General features: G+C 41.0%; 1 protein-coding gene across 5 annotated transcripts in view; it reads left to right on the top strand.

The window, feature by feature from the left end:
• The window catches only part of HERC1 (HECT and RLD domain containing E3 ubiquitin protein ligase family member 1), a 126,352-nt gene that overhangs the window by 10,307 nt on the left and 92,495 nt on the right, over positions 1 to 23,550 (top strand). For all 5 annotated transcript variants that reach the window (XM_066636361.1, XM_066636360.1, XM_066636359.1 and 2 more), the window contains exons 2-7: positions 13,439 to 14,394; positions 15,922 to 16,017; positions 18,170 to 18,364; positions 18,504 to 18,815; positions 21,039 to 21,135; positions 22,953 to 23,096. In XM_066636361.1, coding sequence (XP_066492458.1) covers positions 13,465 to 14,394; positions 15,922 to 16,017; positions 18,170 to 18,364; positions 18,504 to 18,815; positions 21,039 to 21,135; positions 22,953 to 23,096 — 1,774 coding nt within the window. In that variant the 5' untranslated portion in view covers positions 13,439 to 13,464. The remainder of the gene's footprint in view (positions 1 to 13,438; positions 14,395 to 15,921; positions 16,018 to 18,169; positions 18,365 to 18,503; positions 18,816 to 21,038; positions 21,136 to 22,952; positions 23,097 to 23,550) is intronic.

Genomic DNA, 23,550 nt, shown 5'->3' with positions numbered 1-23,550 from the left:
GTGGTTGATATAGCGACAAACATAAGCAATAGAATCAAAACAACAGAATAAGAAGAATAGAACATCGGGGACATCTAGTGGATTTAAAAAGACATTGCAAGGACAGGAACAGGATTTGACAAGTGAAGTAAGGAGGACAATATGCTGAGGACATCTAGTGGCATTAAAAATATTGCAAGGCAAAGGTTTATTTGACTTAAAATTTCCTTGTGTTGGTTTTTATGGGTGAACAGTTGATTTCTTGATGTGATGTGATATAAGGGTAACTGATAGTGATATATGTGATAACAGATATTTGAGTTTTACAGGAAAGAAGACATAAGAAGGAAGAAAAAGGATGACAGGAAAAGGAGCGAAAGTTAGGGGCTCTCCCACCCTGGAGTCAAGCTTGGGAAAACTAACACAAGAGGAACCGAAAGGGAAAGATTGGAGCAGACAATACAAGACAATATAGAAAAACTAGTGGCGATGGGACAGCAGCACACAAATCAATTTCTGCAGATTCAAGCTAGTCTGGATGTTTTAACTACACAACTAAATGATCTTAGTGTGCAACTGAAAGCTGTTAAAGGCCAAGCAGATGAGAATACACAAACGATTAGAAAATTAGAAGAAAAGACAACAAAAGATCGATCTAGAAAAGGGGTGTCCAAAGTTTTTGGCAGGAGGGCCACATCATCTCTCTGACACTGCGTTGGGGGCCGGGGAAAAAAAAGAATTAATTTGCATTTAAAATTTGATTAAATTTACATAAATGACTATATTAAAGATGAACTTATATGAATGAATGAAGGTCTTGCAGTAGCTCAAGGCCTTGCACAAAACAAGGCTGGCCTTTCCTTTGCTGCCGCTACTGCATCACAGATGTGAAACAACAAGCAGTGGAGAGAGCCCTCATCCCACAGCTCATGCAAGACGTCAAACAGTTGCTCTCATGCTGAGAGCAGTGCGTCGGGCCAGTGTGGGCTCCAACAAACCTCCGGAGGGCCAGAGGCTAATTGGAGACTGGGGGCTCCCTGAGGGCCGCATTGAGAGGCCTCGAGGACCGCAAGTGGCCCCAGGGCCGGGGTTTGGGCACCCCTGATCTAGAATACTGGAGATAGAACAGAACCAATATGATGGAGAGGCAACTTTAATGGAAATTCATTTGGAGAGTGCAGCTCGAGCGGTGAGAATATAAAATGTACCAGAACAGAAAGGGGAAGATACACAACGTCTGTTTGGTGATTTAATATCAGAGTGGATCAGCACACCAACAGAGGAGATACTCATGGATCTGGATTCAGCAAGAAGAGTGAGCACTTTCTATCTAAGAAAACATGAACTGCCAAGAGAAATCCATGTGAAATTCATCAGAACTTTTTACAGAGATAAAATATTGAAGATCTCACAGGAAAGGGAATGGATGGTAGAGGGTAGCAAAGTGAAAATTCTGAGACATGTCCCATGGAGAGTGAGAAAGAAAAGAATATGAAGAGCTAGCAGAATTCTTAAGAGGAAAGCAAATACCATATAGATGGCTTCTCCCGGAAGGTATGTTTTTTCAATTCCAGTCTCAGAGATATGATATAAATTCAACAATGAAAGCCGAAAATTTTTTGAGTACAGTGATGAAAGATGAGACAAGAAATGAAGAACTGAGGAAGAGGAACTGAGAAGAAAAGAACTAGAAAGTGTGGAAATGGAGCTGGAAGAAAAGAAATCAGATGATTCAGAGATAACTGAGCAATCAGAAAAGGAAGAAACTAGAGGGGCAAGGAGGCACTCACTGATAGCAACAAGAAGAAAAAAGAGAAGGTGAACAGGAGTATTTACTCTGTCAACATAAATGGCTTAAATTCACCTCAAAAACGAAAGACAGTCTTCCTTCAATTGTAAAAGTTAAATATGGATAGGTCATGATTCCCATTGTTCTAATGTAATATTGATTTGGAAATATAATAAAAAATTTCTTAGAGCAACAAATTTTAAAGAAAGTGTATAGATGGTACATGACACCAGTAAAACTGGTAAAAATGAATCAGTACATATCAAAAAATTGTTGGAAGTGTAAATGTGTAGAAGGGATGTTTTATCATATGCGGTAGACATGTAAAAAAAAAATGCAAGTATATTGGAAAATGGTAAGGAATCCAATGCAAGAGATCGTTGGATTTATGATATCGCTGAAACCAGAGTTAATTTTGCTTAACATTACCTTAGATATTATAGATAATGATGTGTAGTTATTATGATATTAACTGCTGCAAGGATTTTATATGTTAGATACTGGAAAGATATTGAAATTCCAGGTCATGGTTCAGGATGTGGACTCACCTCCCTGCATTACAATCTCTGCTCATGAACTGGAGGTTGTCCATGACTTTGTGTACCTTGGCTCAACGATCTCCAACACTCTTTCTTTCGATACCGAGCTAAACAAGTGCATCGGTAAAGCAGCTACCACATTTTCCAGACTCACAAAGAGAGTCTGGTCCAACAAGAAGCTGACGGAACATACCAAGATCCAGGTCTACAGAGCTTGCATCCTGAGTACACTTCTGTACTGCAGCGAGTCATGGACTCTTCGCTCACAACAGGAGAGGAAACTGAACGCTTTCCACATGCGCTGCCTCCGACGCATCCTCGGCATCACCTGGCAGGACAAAGTTCCAAACAACACAGTCCTGGAACGAGCTGGAATCCCTAGCATGTATGCACTGCTGAAACAGAGACACCTGCGTTGGCTCGGTCATGTTGTGAGAATGGATGATGGCCAGATCCCAAAGGATCTCCTCTATGGAGAACTCGTGCAACGAAAGCGCCCTACAGGTAGACCACAGCTGCGATACAAGGACATCTGCAAGAGGGATCTGAAGGCCTTAGGAGTGGACCTCAACAAGTGGGAAACCCTGGTCTCTGAGCGTCCCGCTTGGAGGCAGGCTGTGCAGCATGGCCTTTCCCGATTTGAAGAGACACTTGCCCAACAGTCTGAGGCAAAGAGGCAAAGAAGGAAGGCCTATAGCCAGGGAGACAGACCAGGGACAGACTGCACTTGCTCCCGGTGTGGAAGGGATTGTCACTCCCGAATTGGCCTTTTCAGCCACACTAGACGCTGTTCCAGAACCACCATTCAGAGCGCGATACCATAGTCTTTCGAGACTGAAGGTTGCCAACAATACAATATATTAAAATTCCAGTGAAAGATGAATTAATAGAGAAAATAATGAATGTGGCGGAAATTGATAGGCTTACAGATACTTTGGATCAGTAGCGCAAGCCGACACAGATAGAGCAATGAAGACCATTTTATGCTTGGTTGAAAATGAAGTTGTAGATGTATAAGATAGGGCATTTAGATGAATAAATTGTATACATATTATACAATATATGATATGATAGATAAATGATATTAAGAGGCTAAACTAGAAGAGGAACAAGCTTAGAAGATATGTATTGATTGATTAGATATTGATATATGATTGCTTGCACCCTCCAACGGTGTGTTTCTGTGTTTTGTGTGTGTGTGTGTTGTGTATTGAGTTTGCTATGTGTTTATATTTTTTGTTTGTTTTTATTTTGGAAAATAAAAAAAAATTTTAAAAAAAATTGTGTGTCAGATTTTCTCCAGGAATATCTCCAGCAAATTTATTTTCTAACCTTCTGGAGAAGTGATAGACCTTTTCGTCAGCTTTACACACACTATTCTAAATAAAGTATTTGTTTGTTTTGCCAGTGGAGATAAAGGTACTAGAGTCCAACACTTCAGTGGTGCAAACTACTCTGAACCCTAGAAATACACAGAAACAAATGCTGCCACTGACATAATGAAGATAGATGTTTCTAGAATCACATAATTTTGAAACTTATAAATCTGCATGTTTCTCAGATTGAATACGAAAAGAGGTGGGATGCAGATTCAGGAGTGACAAGTGAACATAGGAAGAAAACCTCACCTGAGTAATAAATTGTCTGCTAGTCCTCCCTGGTCAGTTGTAGCTGTTGTAGAAGGGGGTCTGGCCTGTGATATGTTTCAGGATAATGTAGTTGAGGTGGCAAATGTTGCAGGGCTGATTTCATGCAACCATTTTTGACAGTGCTGGGAAACATGAAATGCCTAGGTGTTCAAACTTATATTTATTTCATGGTTATACCTAGGAGTAAAATTAACTTTCAATGTGTGTAATACTCACACAAATGTCAACTCCACTGCCCAACCACTTCTGACATCAACTAGAAATTTAAAATATCTTCCTTGCTGTTGTGAGGAAGCTGCCATGAAGCTATAAGCTGGCTTTTGGTGAGCTGTGTAATGTTCCAATGTGTTTTGATTGTGATTGGGGATGCTCCTGGCTGTTGATTTTTCCAGAACGTACTGAGAGGCATTCTCTGTCTGTGTCACGGAAATGTTGGAATAGTCACAAAACCGCTCGGATACCTAGAAATGTTGCCATTGTGCTGTCATTCATGCGAAGCGCCCCTGAATAGCAGAGTGAAATGTCTGTTCTTGTGATGCCTGGACTTTGTTCCTGAAAGGGCCAAGGTGGAACAAACTTTGGGTTATAGCCTTGCGTACTAGAGCAAAACAGATTTAAAGATGGTATTTGTTCAAGAAACCTTTTTGTTTGTCAACAGAAGTCTGAGAAACAATACCCAAGAAAGTGCATTGTTTAAAAAAATTTGGATGACCTAATTTCCGTCAGATATATACTTCTAGCCATACTAATTTGTGCAGTTTAGGCAGGTGTTTAGACAATGTTAATTAAGAAAACAAAAACAATGCATCTTACTGGATATTATCCCTCCTATACTTACTCACATGGTTCCAGGGTCCTGATCCTGATGTCCACACTTGTAGCAAGGTGTGTGGATGAACCCTCTGTGAAGCAGCAGGTGCTTTCAATATGGGTGTTACCTAGGTATCACCTGGGAGATTGAGTACTGGGAGGATCAATTGTGTTCCTGGATTTGCCATTCTTGGAAGTCACATGGGCTTCATGGTCCAGTGAGCTGACTCAAAGCCAGCCCCTTGGTTTACCAGTCAGTTGAGAAGGAAAATGCCTCAAAAATAAATATCACTGCAATGGCAGCAATTCAACAGCAGTCCAGTTCAGTAGCAATTCAACAGCAATTCAACTTCAGGATTTTGAAACATTGTAGAATCCTCAGAGGTGCTGGAAAGATCCTGTTTTGGGGGAACAGGGATTTTCAGCACAATAATGTACAGTTTTGGTATGTTTGACTGACATTCTTTATTTTAAAAGTGATCCTTTGCCCGTAGATTGTGTTTTAAAAATAATATTTCTTTAGGTTTTCTTTTTCTATTCCTCTTGATGTGTAACTTGCCACTGTTTTACTCCTTTGTCTTTATTTTCTTTCACTCATATGTTTGTCTTTGCATAATTAGGGCACAACTCAGGAAGTGTAAGTGTGTTCCTATGTTATAACTTCTTGGGAGCTGGTATAGTGCAGTGGCTAAGAGACTGAGTTGCGAATCGGGACTTCTTTGGTATGATTCTTGCCTCTGCTGTGAACTCACCAGGTGGCTTTAGGGCAAGCCACTCCCTCTCAGCCTCCTCATCTTCCAACATAGGGATAATCTTTATAGCAGTGGTTCTCACACATTTAGCAGCTGGAAACACCGGGACAGAATGTGAATCTTTTGGGACCCGCCGGAAGTGATGTCATGACCGGAAGTGACTTAATCAAGCAGGAAAATTTTTAACTATCCCATGCTGCAATCCTACCCACACTTACCCAGGAGTAAGTTTCCTTTACTATCATTATTAAAAGAATATACTTAGTAGTTTGTTAAAATTACGGGTCTATAACATTTCCCCAAATGCAGTCACATATCACGGTAGCATCAAGTCTAATATATTAAAAATAAAATATTGAAATGAATGGGGACCCACCTGAAATTGTCTCACGACCCACCTACTGGGTCCCGACCCACAGTTTGAGAAACACTGCTTTATAGGCTTGTTGTAAGGGCTACATCACAATAGTAAATGTGCTTGGCACACTCAGAAGTATTATTATTGGTATCTTTATGTTGATGCATAAAGGTACCAAGTTCCCATATAGTGCTTGCTGGAGTTTTGATGCAGTGTTGTGAACAGCACATATCCATGCTTGGCCCATCTGTATGGGCTTTCTAAAGCCTTGCCACTTTTTTGCCACCTGGATATAGTACAGGAGTAAGGGATCCATTATGATGTATTGTCTGAAACACCTGATTCTTAAAACATCAGGATCTTGTTTGACTGGTTTTGGCCTTCAGTTTGGTAGTAGGAAAAACTACACTTTTTGTGCAGAGCAGCGGTTCTCAACCTTTAGGAGCCCGTGAACCACTGAGACAAAAATTGGAATTGGCGTGAACCTCCTGCAATGAGGGCCTCCAAGCAGAATTTTTTCAGGGGGTACAGTGCTTCTTTTGGGCCCCTTTCCAAGGAGGAGGGGGTGATAGATAGAAACCTTTATTGACATATAAGCAGTCATATTAAAGAGAGACAGTGATTAAAATTATCATAATAATGCAGACACTGTGACCCTCTAGCATTGCAATCCTATACAGGACACCGAATCAGCATAGCAGGATGGGGCAGCACTAGTACACTACTGCAGTGAGTGGATAACTTACATATGTGGTGACCATTCTGGAAGCATTTTGGTTATTACAAGGCCGTTACATCCATGTGAACGTATACATCCAATTAGCCACCATTTACAACAGGGTTATATAACATATAGACATTACAATAGAAGAGATCTGTTAAACTCAAGAGGAATCTGTAATGAAATTGGTGAAAACCACTAGTCAAGCTGCAGCAGAAGCAACAACATATTACATGATACACTCGCAAAGAGAGGAACCTCATAGCCAAAAATGCCCCATATGCTAGCTTGTTTTTGCTTCTATTTCCTGAAAACTCATAGCTGTATAAATAAAAAGGGCAACATTATCAAGAGTTTCTCCTTCCTCTGTTGACAAAAGAGCTTGCAGCTTATCTGCACCCATGCCTGAAGAAATGCCAAAATTAGCAGGGGAGGGGGTGAAACAGAATGGGGAACACAGGGCTGGGCAGAACAGGGGTGGGGAGGGGGCAAAACAGGGCGAAAGGAGGGTTGCAACAGCAGGAAAAGTCTTTGGAGCCCTGGTCTACTGTGCTTCCCAATGTGAGCCCAGGTCTATCTGCCCATGCAGCAGCTAGATACAGTAATACAAAAAACCAAACACACTCCTAAATCTCTAAAAAATTTTAAATATAGAAAATCATTGCAGAAAACTAGATGATCATATTTAGGCTCACACTAGCATGGAAAGTGTCCTGTGTGGACCAAAACGTACTTGTGTCCTTGATACATTCCTTGATACCTTGGTAAGCAGATCCACAAACCAAAGAGCTACTTTAGCAGGCCTCGCAGATTTGACAGTCTTTAGGAGTGTCATGTATACATTCCTTGTCCCATCACATATGGCTTGCGGCAGCCACTGTCCACCCATTCTCCCATGTGGGCAGCAAGTCTGGGTGAAATTGGAAAATATAAGATCCCAGGAAATATCTGGAGGCTCCCCTTTGGCTCATGGGGGATCCTGGGCCCAGGTACAAATTTTAGATCCTTTTAGATCCAGGGCCCAGGTACAAATTAACTCCTTTACTGCCTCTCATGGGCCCTGCATGTAACCCCCACCCCTTCACACAAAAAATACAATTAAATTTGTAATAATTAGAGATTTATTAGATGTGTTATTTATAATGAAGATTTGTGGGGTGCTGCTTTCATTGCTGGCTGCAGGCAGTTCATTCTCTGCGCTCACTGGTGATCCGTGGGGGACCTTGCTGGAAGTGATCATAGGCAATCTTTTTTCCCCTGATCCTTTGCAGACCATTTCTAAGGGTCTTGTTGGGAACCAGTGGTGTAGCGTTAATAATCAGGGCCATGGTAGTGTGGTCCTCATGTGAATTTGATACTTTTATGACCCAGTGATATTGTGAGCCTTTCTGACCCATGGTGTGGTTTAATTTGCTCTGCTTTTTCCCTGACCCTCGTTTCAGCTTGCTCTCTGTGAGATCTGATTATGTTTGAGACACTCTTCTGCACTCTTTGCATGTTTATCAGGCTGATTTCTGTCATTCTGCACAAAATCTTTAACAGTGCAGCCTCATAGATTTGAGTCGGATCTCCTGGTTTGCTGAATTTATATATTAATAACAATAATATTTATTATTATTATTTACAGAACTGTATCTGTTGCGTGAGGTTATTTTGTACGAAGTATTGGACAACTCTTCAAATAATACAGTGATGGTTTTACATGAAAAAGAAAATGCCTGCATTAGATGCTCTGCAAGACAAAAGAATAAGGATTTCTCAGTATCCTGTCCACATAATTAAGGATTAGGCCAAGGGCAGTACTTCCATTCTAACAATTTCCTTCACTTTTGTGAAATAGTAGACATCTCTAGAGTATTGCTGTTTCTCTTTCCTGAGCACTGTCACTCCCCACCCTCCATCCTACAAGATAGAAATGAGGTAATAAGGCCTATCCTGGCCAAGCCTTTGAAAGAATGAATTGCAGATTTCTACTGCAGTGTTGCTATAGTAATATATATGTGACTGTTATTCATCCTGCAGTAATCTTCTCATGACAAGTGTTTGTATGCAGGCCACCAGGAAAAACTGGGAAATGAGTCTTAGTCATGAGACTGTAAAATCAGTGTCCTTCCAGTAGTATTTTCAACTATTGTATTAGCTCATCATTTTCTTCTGTTTGTTTGTGGGTATGGCATACCCACATGGTTAGCGCTTTTACACAGAGGCACACACATGTACGTATATTGTTACAGCTTTCAGTGCTCTATTTGCTGTCCAAAGCAACAGTGAAATTGGAAGTGTCTGTTGCTTATTTTGAGTGGATCGGCAGGCAGAGTTGTTCCCTTGTTGGTTCTAGGAAACAGGTAAGGCCTGAAGACCTTACCTTCGTAAGGTCTGAAGACCACATGCACATTATGAGGGAAGTGCAGTTTTTTTCCATGCAGTAGAAAATCCTGGCATCTCTCCTGTCATAGGTACTGTATCTGCCTTTCCAAATAATTATGTACATCTTTCTGTACTGTCTTTTTGGTTTGCAGGGTTTGAGGCCACCTTTGTTGGCCCAACTGCTGAGGGTGTGGGAGCTGTACAAACTCTTAAGAACATTTCTGCCTTGTGAAGCATTCATGAATTCAACACTTGAAGGCTTTCGGGCCAACAGGGGTTAGTTCAGTAGTAGTGCTATATTGTTTTGTATTTCTTCATTTTAAACCTTGCCTTCTGATAATGGTAGGGCAGTGGAGTGCTATTTGCTGCAGTATTTATTGGTGTTTCCTGCTTCCCCCCCCCCGTTGTGATGAATGTGTAGTTATTCCAGTATTTCTCGGATCTTCTGACTGATATTCTTTGCAAGTATAACTGATCTGCCATTTGATGAACATAAAAATCCTCCTGGTGAACTTGGTTTGCAACTTGGTTGGTGAACTTGGTTTGCTGGGAGTGGGGTTGAAATACATCTGATCTGATCTGGCACCCTGCAGTTTGAACTTTCTAGTTCTGGAGGACTGGTGCCCAAAAAACAGATACTGACTCCTAAATATTTAGGCATGACACTCAGAAATTTGAAATACAGCCTTGCTTCTGGGACTCTTCAGTCTCTTAATTTTATCTTATACTTTTTGTATATATTTACTTGATGCAGATTTTCCTTGGTTTATTTATCTTCCTAAAATGAAAAATACATGCTGTTTTTCCCTGTGCCACTTGAACTACTTATTTCAGCTCTAATCTTTGATAGGTTTCCTCTGACATAAACTTCAGTGAAGTGATTGGAACTTGTCTTAACTTAGGAGATTCCAGCATGTAATTCAGGACAATTTTGGATTGCATCTCTTGCAGTGGGAGTCCAGTGTGAATGACAACTGGCCTATGCAGCATCAGAGTAAAGCAGGAACTGTAGTTCAGTACAAGAAACTGTAAATTTAATTTTCTTTCCTGGGTGTTAGCTTTCATGCAGCTCTTATTTGCCTCCAAAGTACAATATTGCATTGGAGAAACTAAGGGCGCAGTCCTAATCAACTTTCCAGTGCTGGCATAGCTGCACCAATGGGGCATGTGCTGCATCCTGCAGTTGGGGGGCAGTCATGGAGTCTTCTTCAAGGTAGGGCAATGTTTATTCCCTTACCTCAGAGTTGCATTGCCCTTACCTTAGTGCTGGAAAGTTGGTTAGGATTGCACCCTAAGTCACTGAACATTTATGTACTAAGCTTCCAATTTAAGGGAGTGAGCTGGGTTTAAAAAAGCAGGTTGTTTGAAGCAGATACTGTAAGTTCAGGCAAGTTATCTGTGACTAGACAGTACAGCCTGCTGTCTCATTGAAAGAGTGGTGTTCAAGAGGCAAACAAATTCTGTGTCTGGGGCAAGATTTTCAACCACATAATCAGCTGAATGGCGATCTTGGTTTTCACAGAAGGTAGACAAGCATCAAAGATCTGTGGTCAAAAGATAAAGCCATTTTCTTTTGGAGTTTGGCTAAAGTCATCCAAACAAAAAGGGAAAAGTTTGTGTATTCCTGTAGTGCTTTATTCTTTCTGTACAGTTCATGACTGTATGTTCTGAAATAATTCTCCTTTGCTTTCTAGAGACAAAGTAATCATTCTCTGATCAAGAGAGGCAGCTTGGGAAGGATGGAGATGGTCCTTTCTTTGGTCATTAATAGGAGAGTCAGAAGGAATAGGATCCTTAATATTTTCTCTTCCACTAACTTATCAGAACTAAAATGGATTAAAAATGAACTAGCATGGCCTTCAGTGCAGGTTTACTGCATTCCTTCTATGAATAGTTGTAATATTATGATTACTCAGAGGAAATGTAAATAAAACTAAATCACTCTAATCAAAATCTTTGTTTTGTATCTGTTGCACCATTAGTGTACTGTATTTGCCATTTGTCAGAGTAGTATAAGCAAAAAAAAAAAAAAAAAAAAGGAAAGGTTGTTGCTCCAAGGAGCATACAGTCTTAATTATGACAGTGGGGAGACAATGGAGAAGACAGGGAGGAACAAACATAATGGGCAATGAATATATGCTAATGCATGTACTTGTAGGGAAGACCAAGGATTAAGCTAAATGTTTCACAAAAGAAATGGGTTTGGCAGAAGGATTTGAAAGGAGGGAGAAGAGTGGCAGCAAATAGAGCAGGTATCCTGGGAAGGAGTTGTAGTACAAGGAAGATGAACAGAATTTGTTCTGCACTTGATTCTGAAATCCAATGTTGTGGATTCCTCATTTGCTTGGCAAACTGCCTAGAAAGCCCTTCTCGAGTTTTGCATTTGTGCCAGTTTTCATTTCATGATCCTGAACCAACAGGGAAACTTATTTAACAAACAATCTTAAGGATGAAGTGAATGCAGTGAGAAAAGGTCTGTCACCCCCTTCAGTTTCAATACCAACACCATGAGAGTTGGCACAGCATAGTGGCTTACAGACTGAGCTATGAACCACAGCATCCCTTGTATCTGGCCTCTTCCTGCTCAGCAGCAAGTTCTCACTTGCAATTAAGGGATATTAATACCTTACAGGCTTGTTCTGAAGATTACATCAGGATAAGACCTGTGAAGTGCTTTGCAAGCTCAGAAAGTGCCATAGATATGCTAATGATTAAGTCTTATTATTATACCTAAAGAGCATTGCTGTATTTTGCTGTGTTATATCTCTGAATATAAGTTGGGGACAAAGAATAGGGAAGTGCTAACGTCTTCATACCCAGTTTGATGGCTTCTCCAGGAGCCATTTGGGTGGCTACTTTGAGAAGCAAGATGTTGGACTGGATTAGGGGTCCCCAAACTATGGCCTGGAACCACATCTGGCCAGCCGCAAGATCTTATTTGGACCTCAGCAGCTTAAAATATTTCCCCCAGTCATGCAGTAAGACAGTTAACATGTGCAGTTCTGTCTGCCGTGTGCCTTTCCATATGGCCAGAGTGGTGTCAACCTGGTTAAACCATAATTATTCAGCGTTAACCTCACCCTGCCAATAAAACAAATTGGGTTTCTGAATGTTGACTTTTCAACAATGGAGTAAAATGATTGCGGTGAGGAAATACCCTTATTTTTGCACATACATAAATCATAACAAACTGGGTTTCACAACAGATTGGGCAGAGACAGTGTACTATGCTTTGCTCATCTCCACCCTATATAAAAATGATTTCTTTTTTAGTGTAAAATAGTGCAAATGTGTAAAATATACGATGTGGCCCTTGTACTGAAAAGTTTGGAGACCCCTGGCAGATGGACCTTCTAGTTTGATTTTTCTTCCCGTTTTGAAAAGAAGGCTGCAGTCTTTGATATGTCTTCCTGATTTTTAGGATTTTTTCATTGTATTTTGGGAAATAACTCAGACATATTTATTGTTCCTTAGCTGTTGTTGAATTCCTGGACTGCTACTTAGAGATGCAGTTTTGAAAGTTTACCACATACAATAGTAGGCATCCCTTTTTAACAGAAATTCTTAACACCCTGCTGGGAATCATGAATAATACACTACACAGGAAGATCCAACTTACATGAACAGTTTTTCTCAGCGCATCTCTTTGGAGGCATGACTGACTTTCATAGCCATTTTGAAGAGCAAAATCAGACTGGTGTTTTTGGAAGTAGCTTTGGATGACATATGGTTGTAACAGACAGACTCAGCCCTGAAAACATGAGCATACAGAGGTTCAATGTCAAACATAAATTTTTAGTGTACAGAGAACAGATTGCCATTTAATATACAGGCATCCCCCGATATCTGCGGGGATATGTTCCTGCCCCCCACATGGATACTGGAAACCATGCATAAGGGGGAAGCCTATGTGTCTAGTCCCCCCCATGCCCATTACATTTGCACAAATAACAAGTCTTGTTTAAGAGAGCAGAGAGCTTATATAGCAAGACCAGCTGGCAGGGAGCTTGCAAGCTAGAAGGGAGACTTAAGAGTGAACATTAACTTCCTGTTTGCTCTTTTCCTTCTAGTCTGCAGATTCCCTGCTTCCTTGTCTTGCTATACGCTCTGCTTATAGTCCATGGTTAAACAAGACATGCTATTACTTTGTGTGAATACCAGATCCACAGACACTGGGTAGTGCCTGTGTTTTTCTCTTGAGCTTCATATAAACTTCTATTATTATTATTATTATTATTATTATTATTATTATTATTATTATTATTATTATTATTATTATTATTATTAATAATAATAATAATGTACTGCTTTCAATAGAAAAGTTTCCGAAGCAGCTTACAGACAAAATCAAATAATTAAATTAAACCAAATAATTATAAATTACAGAGTTTATAGGCTTAGATATATTTCCAAATGTTTCTATTTCTTACAAATATGACCATTCTTACAAATATGTTTTTTTTTCCATTTTCAGAACTAATGGCTGAAAAATAAGCAAACATGGCAGCTATGGTACCACCAGTGAAGCTGAAATGGCTTGAACATCTAAACAGCTCTTGGATCACAGAAGATAGTGAATCTATCGCTACAAGGGAGGGTGTCTCAATCTTGTATGCTAAATTAGTCAGTAATAAAGAAGTTGTTCCATTGCCTCAGCAGGTTCTCTGTCTCAAAGGGCCTCAGTTACCAGATTTTGAACGTGAGTCCTTATCAAGCGATGAACAGGACCACTACTTGGATGCTCTTCTTAGCAGCCAGCTGGCTCTGGCTAAGATGGTGTGTTCGGACTCTCCATTTGCTGGAGCCCTTCGCAAACGTTTGCTTGTCTTGCAGCGTATCTTTTATGCACTTTCTAATAAATATCATGATAAAGGCAAGGTGAAACAGCAGCAGCATTCTCCAGAAAGCAGTTCTGGGTCAACAGACATCCATTCTGTCAGCGAGCGGCCTCGTTCAAGTACAGATGCGCTTATAGAAATGGGGGTCCGGACTGGACTAAGTCTCTTGTTTGCACTGCTAAGGCAAAGTTGGATGATGCCTGCTTCAGGACCTGGGCTCAGCCTTTGCAATGATGTCATCCACACAGCAATAGAGGTTGTGAGTTCCTTGCCACCTTTATCTCTAGCTAACGAAAGTAAAATTCCACCAATGGGTTTGGACTGTCTGTCTCAAGTAACATCATTTCTTAAAGGAGTAACAATTCCCAACTCTGGAGCGGATACTCTCGGTCGAAGGCTAGCTTCTGAGCTGTTGCTTGGCTTGGCTGCTCAGCGTGGCTCTCTGAGATATCTCTTGGAATGGATTGAGATGGCTCTAGGTGCATCAGCAGTGGTGAACACAATGGAGAAAAACAAAATGCTGCAGACTCAAGAGGGGATGATCAGTTTTGATTGTTTCATGAATATATTAATGCAGATGAGGCGGTCATTGGTATGTATGCATCACACATGTTTTAAACTGCTTTTCACAATGGGAACCAGGACCAGTAATTACCTTTGAAAATGCTAGTAGACTTAATGGAAATCTTCCATCCTTTGTGCCTGACTTGTATATTAAATCTGCTATCATAGCAGTTTATTAGCATGATTGAGGGTTTTAAGGTTCCCTATTTATTAATGTTTTGTTTGAGATTTTTTGATATGACACTTCCACCTACCAGTTCTGCCATTCTTATTAAGATGAAATGGAAACTATACTTGTTTACTAAATTTTGTTGTGAAAATTATTCTTTCAAATCTGTGATTCCCTTTATAATGTTTTTTTGGGATCCAGCAAAACTATCCATTACGTAAAAATGGAAATAGTGAAAATTTTACCTGGAAATTTCTCAGGTAAAAAATCAAAAGCTTATGCTGAAATAATTTTGGGGGATGCTTACCTGTGGCAGTGCTCTCTGTTTAAAAAAGACAGGAAGTGATGGTTTGTTACTCATGGATTTCAGTGTATTATCTGTGAGATACTGTTTAGGGTAGTTCACAGCAGGCTTCAGGTGTGTAAAGCCTACACAAAGTAGGAAGTGGGATAATGCTTGCTCGCTCTACTCATTGGGTTCTTTCACATCTGGATCCTTCTGACATCCAGGTATTTGCTGTAATATTGGAATAAGTCCTGTGGGCATTTTTCTGCTGCTACATTGGCATTGGGGAGTCTCAAAAGTGCAGTATCACTTGCGGTGTGTGTGAATGGGAGCAATCTGGCTCTTCTGTAAAGTGTAAGCTTTGCACACTTTGAAACCTCAAATTGTTGCTTTGTTTTAAAATGCCTGTCAAATTTCTGGCTCTTGTGACTTGTGTAGGGAATTTCAAATCACAGTGAGACCACTCTTGGTGCATAGGAAATCAACCAAGAGAGAGATGCATGAGTTTTAGAACTCCAATAGTATTTAAATATGTGAAACTTGTGGAGCGTGTGCATATGTACACACTAGCAGAAATACTTTTAAACTGTGTGCTGCTTGAGCAACGGATGTAGTTGTAATGGTTACCAGCAAGGTATTCTCTGTTCAAATCTCAGCACAGACATGAACTCCTTGGCTGGTCACTATGTGTCTGCCTCAGTCCTCCTATGTGATCTGGGGATAATATGACCTACTTTAAGGATGATTGAATATGTATTTTAGAAGTAGGCTACCTCAGAATGCTAGACGCAAGGTAGAATACCAGGATGCAGGTCTCCTGTTGTCTCGTGTGCTCTCTGAAGCATCAAGTGAACCACTGTGAGATACAGGAAGTTGGACCAGATGGGCCTTTGGCCTGATCCAGTGGAGCTCTTCTTATGTTTTTATGTGTACATAAAATGGTTTTGAGCACTATGGTTTGGATTTTTTTTAGGAAAGCCAACTATTCAGGGCAAGTTTTTTTTTTCCATTTGTTTCATGGAATATTGGGGTAAAATGGATATCTTGTGTGTGTGATTGTATTGCAACAATTACTTCCCCAGTGATGTTTTACATTACAGGGATCTTCTGCCGATCGAAGTCAATGGAGGGAACCAACAAGAACATCAGAAGGCTTGTGTTCTCTTTATGAGGCAGCCTTGTGTCTCTTTGAGGAGGTATGTCCTAGCTATCAATAAAAGACTCGCTTAAAACAAATAAAAAAATTGTATTCTTCTATGTGTATGTTGCTCATTTTCTTGTAAGCATGAACATAGTAATTTCATGTATGTTAACTCCCGTTGTTGTTGTTTTTTCCCCCCCCTTCAATTTCTGGTTTCCTTCCCAAGAAGGAAAGTTAAACAGTTTTTAAAGTAATGCAATATAAAATTGCCCCCGATTGCATGTGGGTATATCTCTGTGGTAGACCTTGTCACTTAGTGCTCTCTCTAGGGTTACTTGTCTGGCACCAAGTCTGTCTTTTTGGCACCAGATGAAAACTGTTTTACTTCTCTGGGCCTCCTAGATCTAAGCATTATGCTGCTATGATTCTGTTTTGATCATATTGTATGATTGCATATATTGTTGCATTTAACTGTTATGGAAGCCGTCCTGCAAGATTTTAATCTGAAGGACATGATCTAAATTCATGAATGTATATTTTAAAAATGTTAACATTTAAATGACCCTACACCTGCTTGACCAAATCTGTTAAAAGATATCCTAGATCAGAAAGGGACAAGCACAGAAAGTGAATTCTGCAAATAAAGGCTTTCTATGCCTTCTGCTGACTGAGCTAGGTGCATCTGAAAGGTCTGCTGTCTGTATCTGGAGGGTGCATGAGTTAAATGCATGCTGTCAGTAATGTTAAGAACTGTGATGAAGTACAAGAGTATATAAGGTGTGGTACTGGTAGTGGGGAAACTGCCATCTTACAGAAGGGAAGTGTGAAAGGGAAAATCTGAGCTTTGAGAGAGATAATTACTTCAAATTATAAATAAAGATGCTATTTATTTGTATACCTCCTTTCAGGCTGAAGCCTCCCAATGTAGTTTATATACAAATAAAAAGAATCTGTTCTCCTTCTCTGTTAAGTTGCAAATGCAAGAGTGGTCTCTGGCTTGCTCTCTTTCTCACATAGCTCGAAGCGGCTTGCTCTTAATTTGCACTTTCCAGAATGTAGACCACCATTTTTAGTTGCTGGGTCTAAGGTCTACGTAGGTCACAGAAAATTGGACTGAAGTTATCTAATTACTGTAAAACTAGATAATGTGCATTGCATTTTATTGATTAAAAACAAAGCGGAAAACAGTGACAAGATAAAATAGAACAGCAAATAGCAATGGAACATTAACTAAAATTAATAAAAATCTTCCTAAAACTAAGATCAAAATGGAGATGACCGGTGGCACCAATCAATCAAAGCTCCAGAGAGCAAGAAGTGTTAAGTCGCTAAGATGATAAAAACATCAAGTGCTGCTGTTTGAGCCTCTGAGAACAAGACGACAGGGAGAGAGGGTGGATGCATTGACTGTCTGGGCGGTGGCCCATGGGACTCTATGATCTGCTGGGTAGTGGCCTGTATGACCCCGCCAACCAGCAAAGGCATGATAGCTCAGAGCTATCATGCCTGTAGATGGGATGAGGGAATAGCGACCAGTAATGCTGCTGGTCACAACTCACTTTGTCCAGGTGGGGGGAGGGAGGTAAACCAGCAGCACCTTGCTAAACAGGAGTGGGAGTAAGAGGTTGGGGCCTTAAAGACCTAGACCCTATCCCTGGGATGCACTGTGATACCCTGTTAATGGATTAGATAGCTTAGGGCTTGAGATACCCATGTAGATCATCTCCTGGGCTGCATTTGAAGGCATGCCTCCATGTAGTTCCCCCCCCCCCCGGTCTTGGGAATGTTAACAGAACTGGGGTAAAGGAAACCCTGGGAAGGAGGAACAATCCTTGCCTTCTGTTTGTCAAGTATCCCAAGACTGAATAGAAAGTACATGTTAGGAAGCATCCCCAGTTTGTCACTTGTCTTCCCGAAGTGACACTTGTCTTCCTGAAACCATTGGAGGTGAAACTCCCCCATGGGATAAGGTGGTAGAGATGACATTCCCTCACCTGTTGGGAGGGCATTTCAAAGGTGAGGCTTGGCCACTGAAAAGGGTCAATTCTTGATTGCTACAAACCTGACCTAGTTTGATGCAGCTTTTAGGTTTTGGGTAGGTTCATATGGAAGCAGGCTGTTGTTTCCAAGCTGTTTAAGATGCCTTTAGTATGAGGATTGACTATCGTTGCCCCTCGGTTTTCTGTAACAGATGTTTATTTGAATAGGTTTGTCGCATGGCATCAGACTACTCTAGGACGTGTGCCAGTCCAGACAGCATTCAGACGGGTGATGCACCTATCGTTTCTGAGACATGTGAAGTGTATGTTTGGGGGAGCAACAGTAGCCACCAGCTTGTGGAAGGAACGCAAGAGAAAATCCTCCAACCCAAGTTGGCTCCAAGTTTTTCTGATGCGCAGACAGTGAGTGACTTTGTTTTTGGTTAGGTGCATTGGTTGGGGGGGCAGGGAGGGAGGGAGGGAGGGAGAGAGACTGCTCTTAACAGTTGATTTCCAATTTTCTATGATTTTTAATGTTCCTTGGTCTTTCCCTTGGCAATAGATTGAAGCTGGTCAATACTGTACTTTTGTAATATCTACGGATGGCTCCGTTCGTGCCTGTGGCAAAGGCAGTTATGGCAGGCTAGGATTGGGCGATTCCAACAATCAATCTACTCTCAAAAAATTGACATTTGAGCCTCACAGATCTATCAAAAAGGTGTCATCTTCTAAAGGCTCTGATGGGCACACATTGGCATTCACAACAGAAGGTGAAGTCTTCAGCTGGGGTGATGGTGATTACGGAAAACTAGGCCACGGAAATAGTTCAACGCAGAAATATCCAAAACTTATCCAGGGTCCTTTACAAGGAAAGGTATGTTATATTAAGAAGAATGGTTTTAAATATTGATACTTTTTTTCTCTCCGCATGTATTTTGGACTTCTTTTATCCATGTTTCAGCTGTTTCCTCAATATATGGCAGAAATAACTGTCCTTGTTGAACAAATTCCTCAAGCATAACCTAAGTGTAGGACTTGATCTCTCTAATGCTCCTGTCTTCCTCAGAGTTGCTGTGTGGGTTGCATATGGAGGCTGTTCAAAAATGCTTCAATGGAATGGGACAATGTTTACATTGGACTTGCCACATAAGTTGGCCAGGTGCATAGAATGCTAGTGCCAGCCATTGCCATGAAATTTGGCTGTGGTATGAAGAAATTACATGTGATGAGGCTAGTACTTGTGGTAAGCTCACAAGGAATTATTTTCCTGATGTTTGGAGTGCATCTATGTAGAAGTGTTTTTCATGACTTCTACTATATTGGAGGTTAATGTGTTGATTTGACCCTTGTGTAGTTTTGCTAGTGACCTGACTTTTGGACTTTTGGAATGTTTATCTCATTCTCTTCAAGTATTAATGCTATTTAAGTTCTGTTCTTCCATAAATTGACTAGTTTAATTCCCAAAAGCAGTAGATTGGCCAGAGTTTTGCCATTCCTATTATTCCACATAGATGCTCTTTGCAGATAACAAGACCGCAGAACATTGTAGGGACAGGACTTTCTTTGACAAGCAGCTTTTGGCTGTGGTTTCAAACGTGGCATTTTTAGGGATATATGCTCATTTAGCATTATGAGGCAGCCCTGAAGCTGAGTTATAGTTGATGGTGAAAGCTGTAAATCATAATGAAACCAAAGAGGACATGGTAGTGGTGATAGCCTTGCTTGGATGGGTACTGGATATCAAAAGAAGTGCTGACCAGAATTGGAGCTGATGCTGAATGAGAGCCCAACAGAAGGAATACTAGATTGGAGATGGGAATAAAGGAGAAGATAGTTTTTACTATCAGTAAGGCAATTCAGGGGTTCTGTGTCTTGAGTAAGGTTGTGAATAGAGCAGATAAGGGAAACTGCATGAGCACAAAGGTAGATTTGTGATGTATTCAACTGGGGCCCTGACTCTGCATTGTAGCTCTGAAGCTCACTTTTAAGTCCCTGTGAATTCCTGGAAGTACAGAAAGCTGGACATTCCAGGTGCAAAAACTGTCATGTAAGACTGTGTAAAAAGGCATCCTTTTCTGGTTCAGTAGTGTCAGGCACAGAGGCCATGGTGAGGTAATTTAGATCCCAAGCACATCTCCAGTTGTGCAGGAGGTCTGGTCTAGAGGGTAGTGCCTCCGTTAGCCCGAAGATAACATCAGAAGGTCGCCTGCTTGAGGACGTCGTCAGCTCCTTGAATGGCTGAGAATGGCAAGACCTTGAAGCAGCTGACAAGCCAAGCTGAGTGATTCCACCTGCTCTTGGTGGGAGCAAGAAGCGTCTTGGTTGCCCTCCATGTGAGAGATGGAGCTGCTTGTCAGCCTGCGTGGGAGAACTGGAGGCCAGAAGTGAGACCAAACCAGGAAGATCCATTCTGAAATGTTGTTGGTTCTTGAAAGAGAGAACCTCTATGATAAAAATACCCTTGAGGGATTTAGAAATGCTTGCCTATGTAAACCGCCTTGAATAAAGTCAGAGGAGTAATCCGATGACCAGAAAGGCGGTATATAAATACCTAGTTATTATTATTATTGTATCTTTTCCTTGCTAGCATTGCATTTCAAGGTGTACCACTCTAGCCTGCTGTGCTTGCAGCTGATGCTTCAAAATGGGCCTGTATATCAGATTTCCTAGTACAAGTGGTGCTGGAGACGGTTTAGAATTTCTTCACTGTTCATTTCCAGACTTGTTCATTGGATGGAGTCTGAGACCAAGATGTTCCTTAGTTTTATGTATTCTGAATGAGCTGCGCTTTGCAGGGAGACATTCCTGCCAAAAAAATAGATTGCAGCCATGGAAAAGGCAAGACCGACAGCTACAGCTGTAGGAGTATGGAGAAGGACTGAACAATGAACTGTGAGCAGTATGGAATTTGAAGGTTTTGTTTAGTAGCAGTTATGGCAGGAGCAAATCCTTGGTGCCAGTTTTTCTGTTTAATGTATGGGGGAACGGTTAAGTGAAATGGGGTATCTCAGTTTGGCTCCTCTGTTGATAGTATTTTGAGTAACAGTTCAATCCTTAACTATTCCTTCTTTGTTTTTTATTTTTGCTTGCCGAGCAGGTAGTGGTATGTGTTTCAGCTGGATATCGACACAGTGCTGCTGTTACAGAAGATGGCGAGTTGTATACTTGGGGTGAAGGAGATTTTGGTAGACTAGGTAATTGAAACAATCCACTGTTTCTGGAATAACTGTGTAATATATACAAAAAACCAGTTTCTAACATACTGTCTCAATCTCCTCCCATGTTCTTCTCAAATTAATATTTTGTTGAAATACTCTTAAATATTAAAAAGTACTACAGATCTTTAGAATACAAAAAAAAAACCCCTTGATAAATGCTGTAAGCTTTTAACTTCGCCATTTGACAAGAGAGGCATAGCAAGTCATGCTTGAGTTTACAAATACTATATACTAAACCAAAATCTAATCTTATTTCAGAATAAAAAGGTCTCAGTTTCTCAAGCATTGAACTCTTCCATAATTTGGAACTTTACTACTATCTCATGTGGCACTTCTGTTCTCCTTGGAAAACCCACTGTTAAAGTGGAAACTGATTCTATCTGAACTTCGATACTGGCACCTGAACTTACACATTCATTAAATAAATCAGTCAGATAAGTCCCCAAATTATCCCTTACTACTCCCCCTTTTAACCCTCTAATCTGATAATTAATCCTTCTTACTCAGTTATGCTTGACATCATCATAAAGACTTTCTGTTCGTCAGCATGTTTTCCAAACACCTTTTCTAGGAGTCTAACAGTGCAATCATATCTTGCGCTACAACAGGCATGCCAGGAGGCCTGCGCTGTATCCAGTGCAAGATTGGGGTCTGAAGTAGCTCAGCCAGAGGCAAGGGAAACTCTTCCCCTTACTCCGGGTAAGTCACCACAGCCCCAATGGGTCTCCTTGGACTTGCGCCACCTCCAGAGGTGGCATAAGTCTGAGGAGAGTGGAGCAACTTATAGCCGCTCCGTGCTGCTCAGGGAATGGGGTAGGGATCCAGCTTAGCAGCTGGGTCCCAGCCCTCCTCCCCGCTCCCTTGCCTCCCGCCCCGGAACCGCCTGCAGCCTGCCCCCACCCCAGAATGAGCTTGGCCGACGCAGCCCCCCCCAGTTGGTGCGAATGCAGCCTTAGTGGGCCAGCACATGTCCCTGCACCGGCCCAGTCAACTCTTGAGGAGACACAAACATGCTTTATGGCACGTGTGTGACCCTCCTGGGCTCGTGCAAGTCCCTTGCGCTGGCCCAAGGCATAGTTAGGATTGCGCCCTAAATGGTGCATCTAATTTTTCTTGTTTGCTATTTCTACCTGCTGTTTTTCTGGATGGCTTGACCTTACTGATAGAGATGTCTTTGTGACAAAGCAGCCAGGAAAGCACTTTGTGGACCTTGCAGTATACAAGCCCTTCGTCCACTTAAACTGCCTAACAGAATGCATCTTGTTAATCACGTATAAAAGCTAAGTTTTGTCGATGTCAGCTGGATTCAGTTCTCCATAACCCAGTATGTGAAATCACTTTAAAACATGGTTTCAAATCCTGGTTATCCAGGAATCCTGGTTAGTGTTAGTGATAGTTAAGATTAATTCTGATGTTTTACTTAAGTGACTGAAGTTAAGCCATTTCTGCCCAACGTTGCATATACACAGCAGGAACCAAATTGGGTGGGAGCAAATGCCTCAAGTTATCTGGTTACCAGTATGTGAGCTATGATTAAGGAGAAAGTACTTTAAGTTTGTACTGGCTCCAAGTGTACACTAGATGTAATTTTAATATGATATATTAATTTATGTTGGTTCTTGATTCTCAAGAAATGTACTTTCTTTACTACCCAAAGCTTTCTTGCTAGCAGAAGGAAGGTTCTCTTTTTTATTAGTTTAAAACAGTGTTTCTAAGATGCGTTTTAGTGTAATTGCAAGAAACAAAGAGGAGAAAACCATCAAAGTAACCATATGTCTTTTTCTTTTCCCAAGGACATGGTGACAGCAACAGCCGTAACATTCCAACTTTAGTAAAAGATATTAGTAACGTAGGAGAGGTTTCCTGTGGCAGCTCGCATACCATAGCTTTATCCAAAGATGGACGAACTGTTTGGTCATTTGGAGGAGGAGACAATGGTAACGTGTTTTCTCGTAACATGTGCTCGGAGTACAGATGTAGATGTGGTGGTGGGAGGAGGTCAACCCAATCTTGACTTCCATAGTCTGTACTGGCCTCTTTGTGGCCTTCTTTAAGTGCAGAAAAAACCAAACTATTGAAGAGATTTTCATTTGACTTTCAGATTATTAGGATGGGATGCAAAGCACAGGAATGGTGATAGGTCACCTATTCATCTAGAGAATTCTGTTGCCTCAACTTTGATGTGGGGAATATTGAGTTGGGGTTTTTCAACAAGGATGCTGGCTGTTTGCTGGGTTTATTGCTCCTCCTGGTGAGAAGACGATTTTGCAAGGTCATTGGGTTTGTGAATTGTGAAATAAATAAGTAAAATAGTATGTTGTGACTAGTCATGCAAACATAACTGCTACCAGCTGCATTGTAAATGCTCTTGTGTTTCTCTTCTACGTGTTC

The sequence above is a fragment of the Tiliqua scincoides genome, chromosome 8, assembly GCF_035046505.1.
Source record: "Tiliqua scincoides isolate rTilSci1 chromosome 8, rTilSci1.hap2, whole genome shotgun sequence".
Taxonomy (NCBI): domain Eukaryota; kingdom Metazoa; phylum Chordata; class Lepidosauria; order Squamata; family Scincidae; genus Tiliqua; species Tiliqua scincoides.
This window is presented reverse-complemented; position numbering and strand designations above follow the sequence as displayed.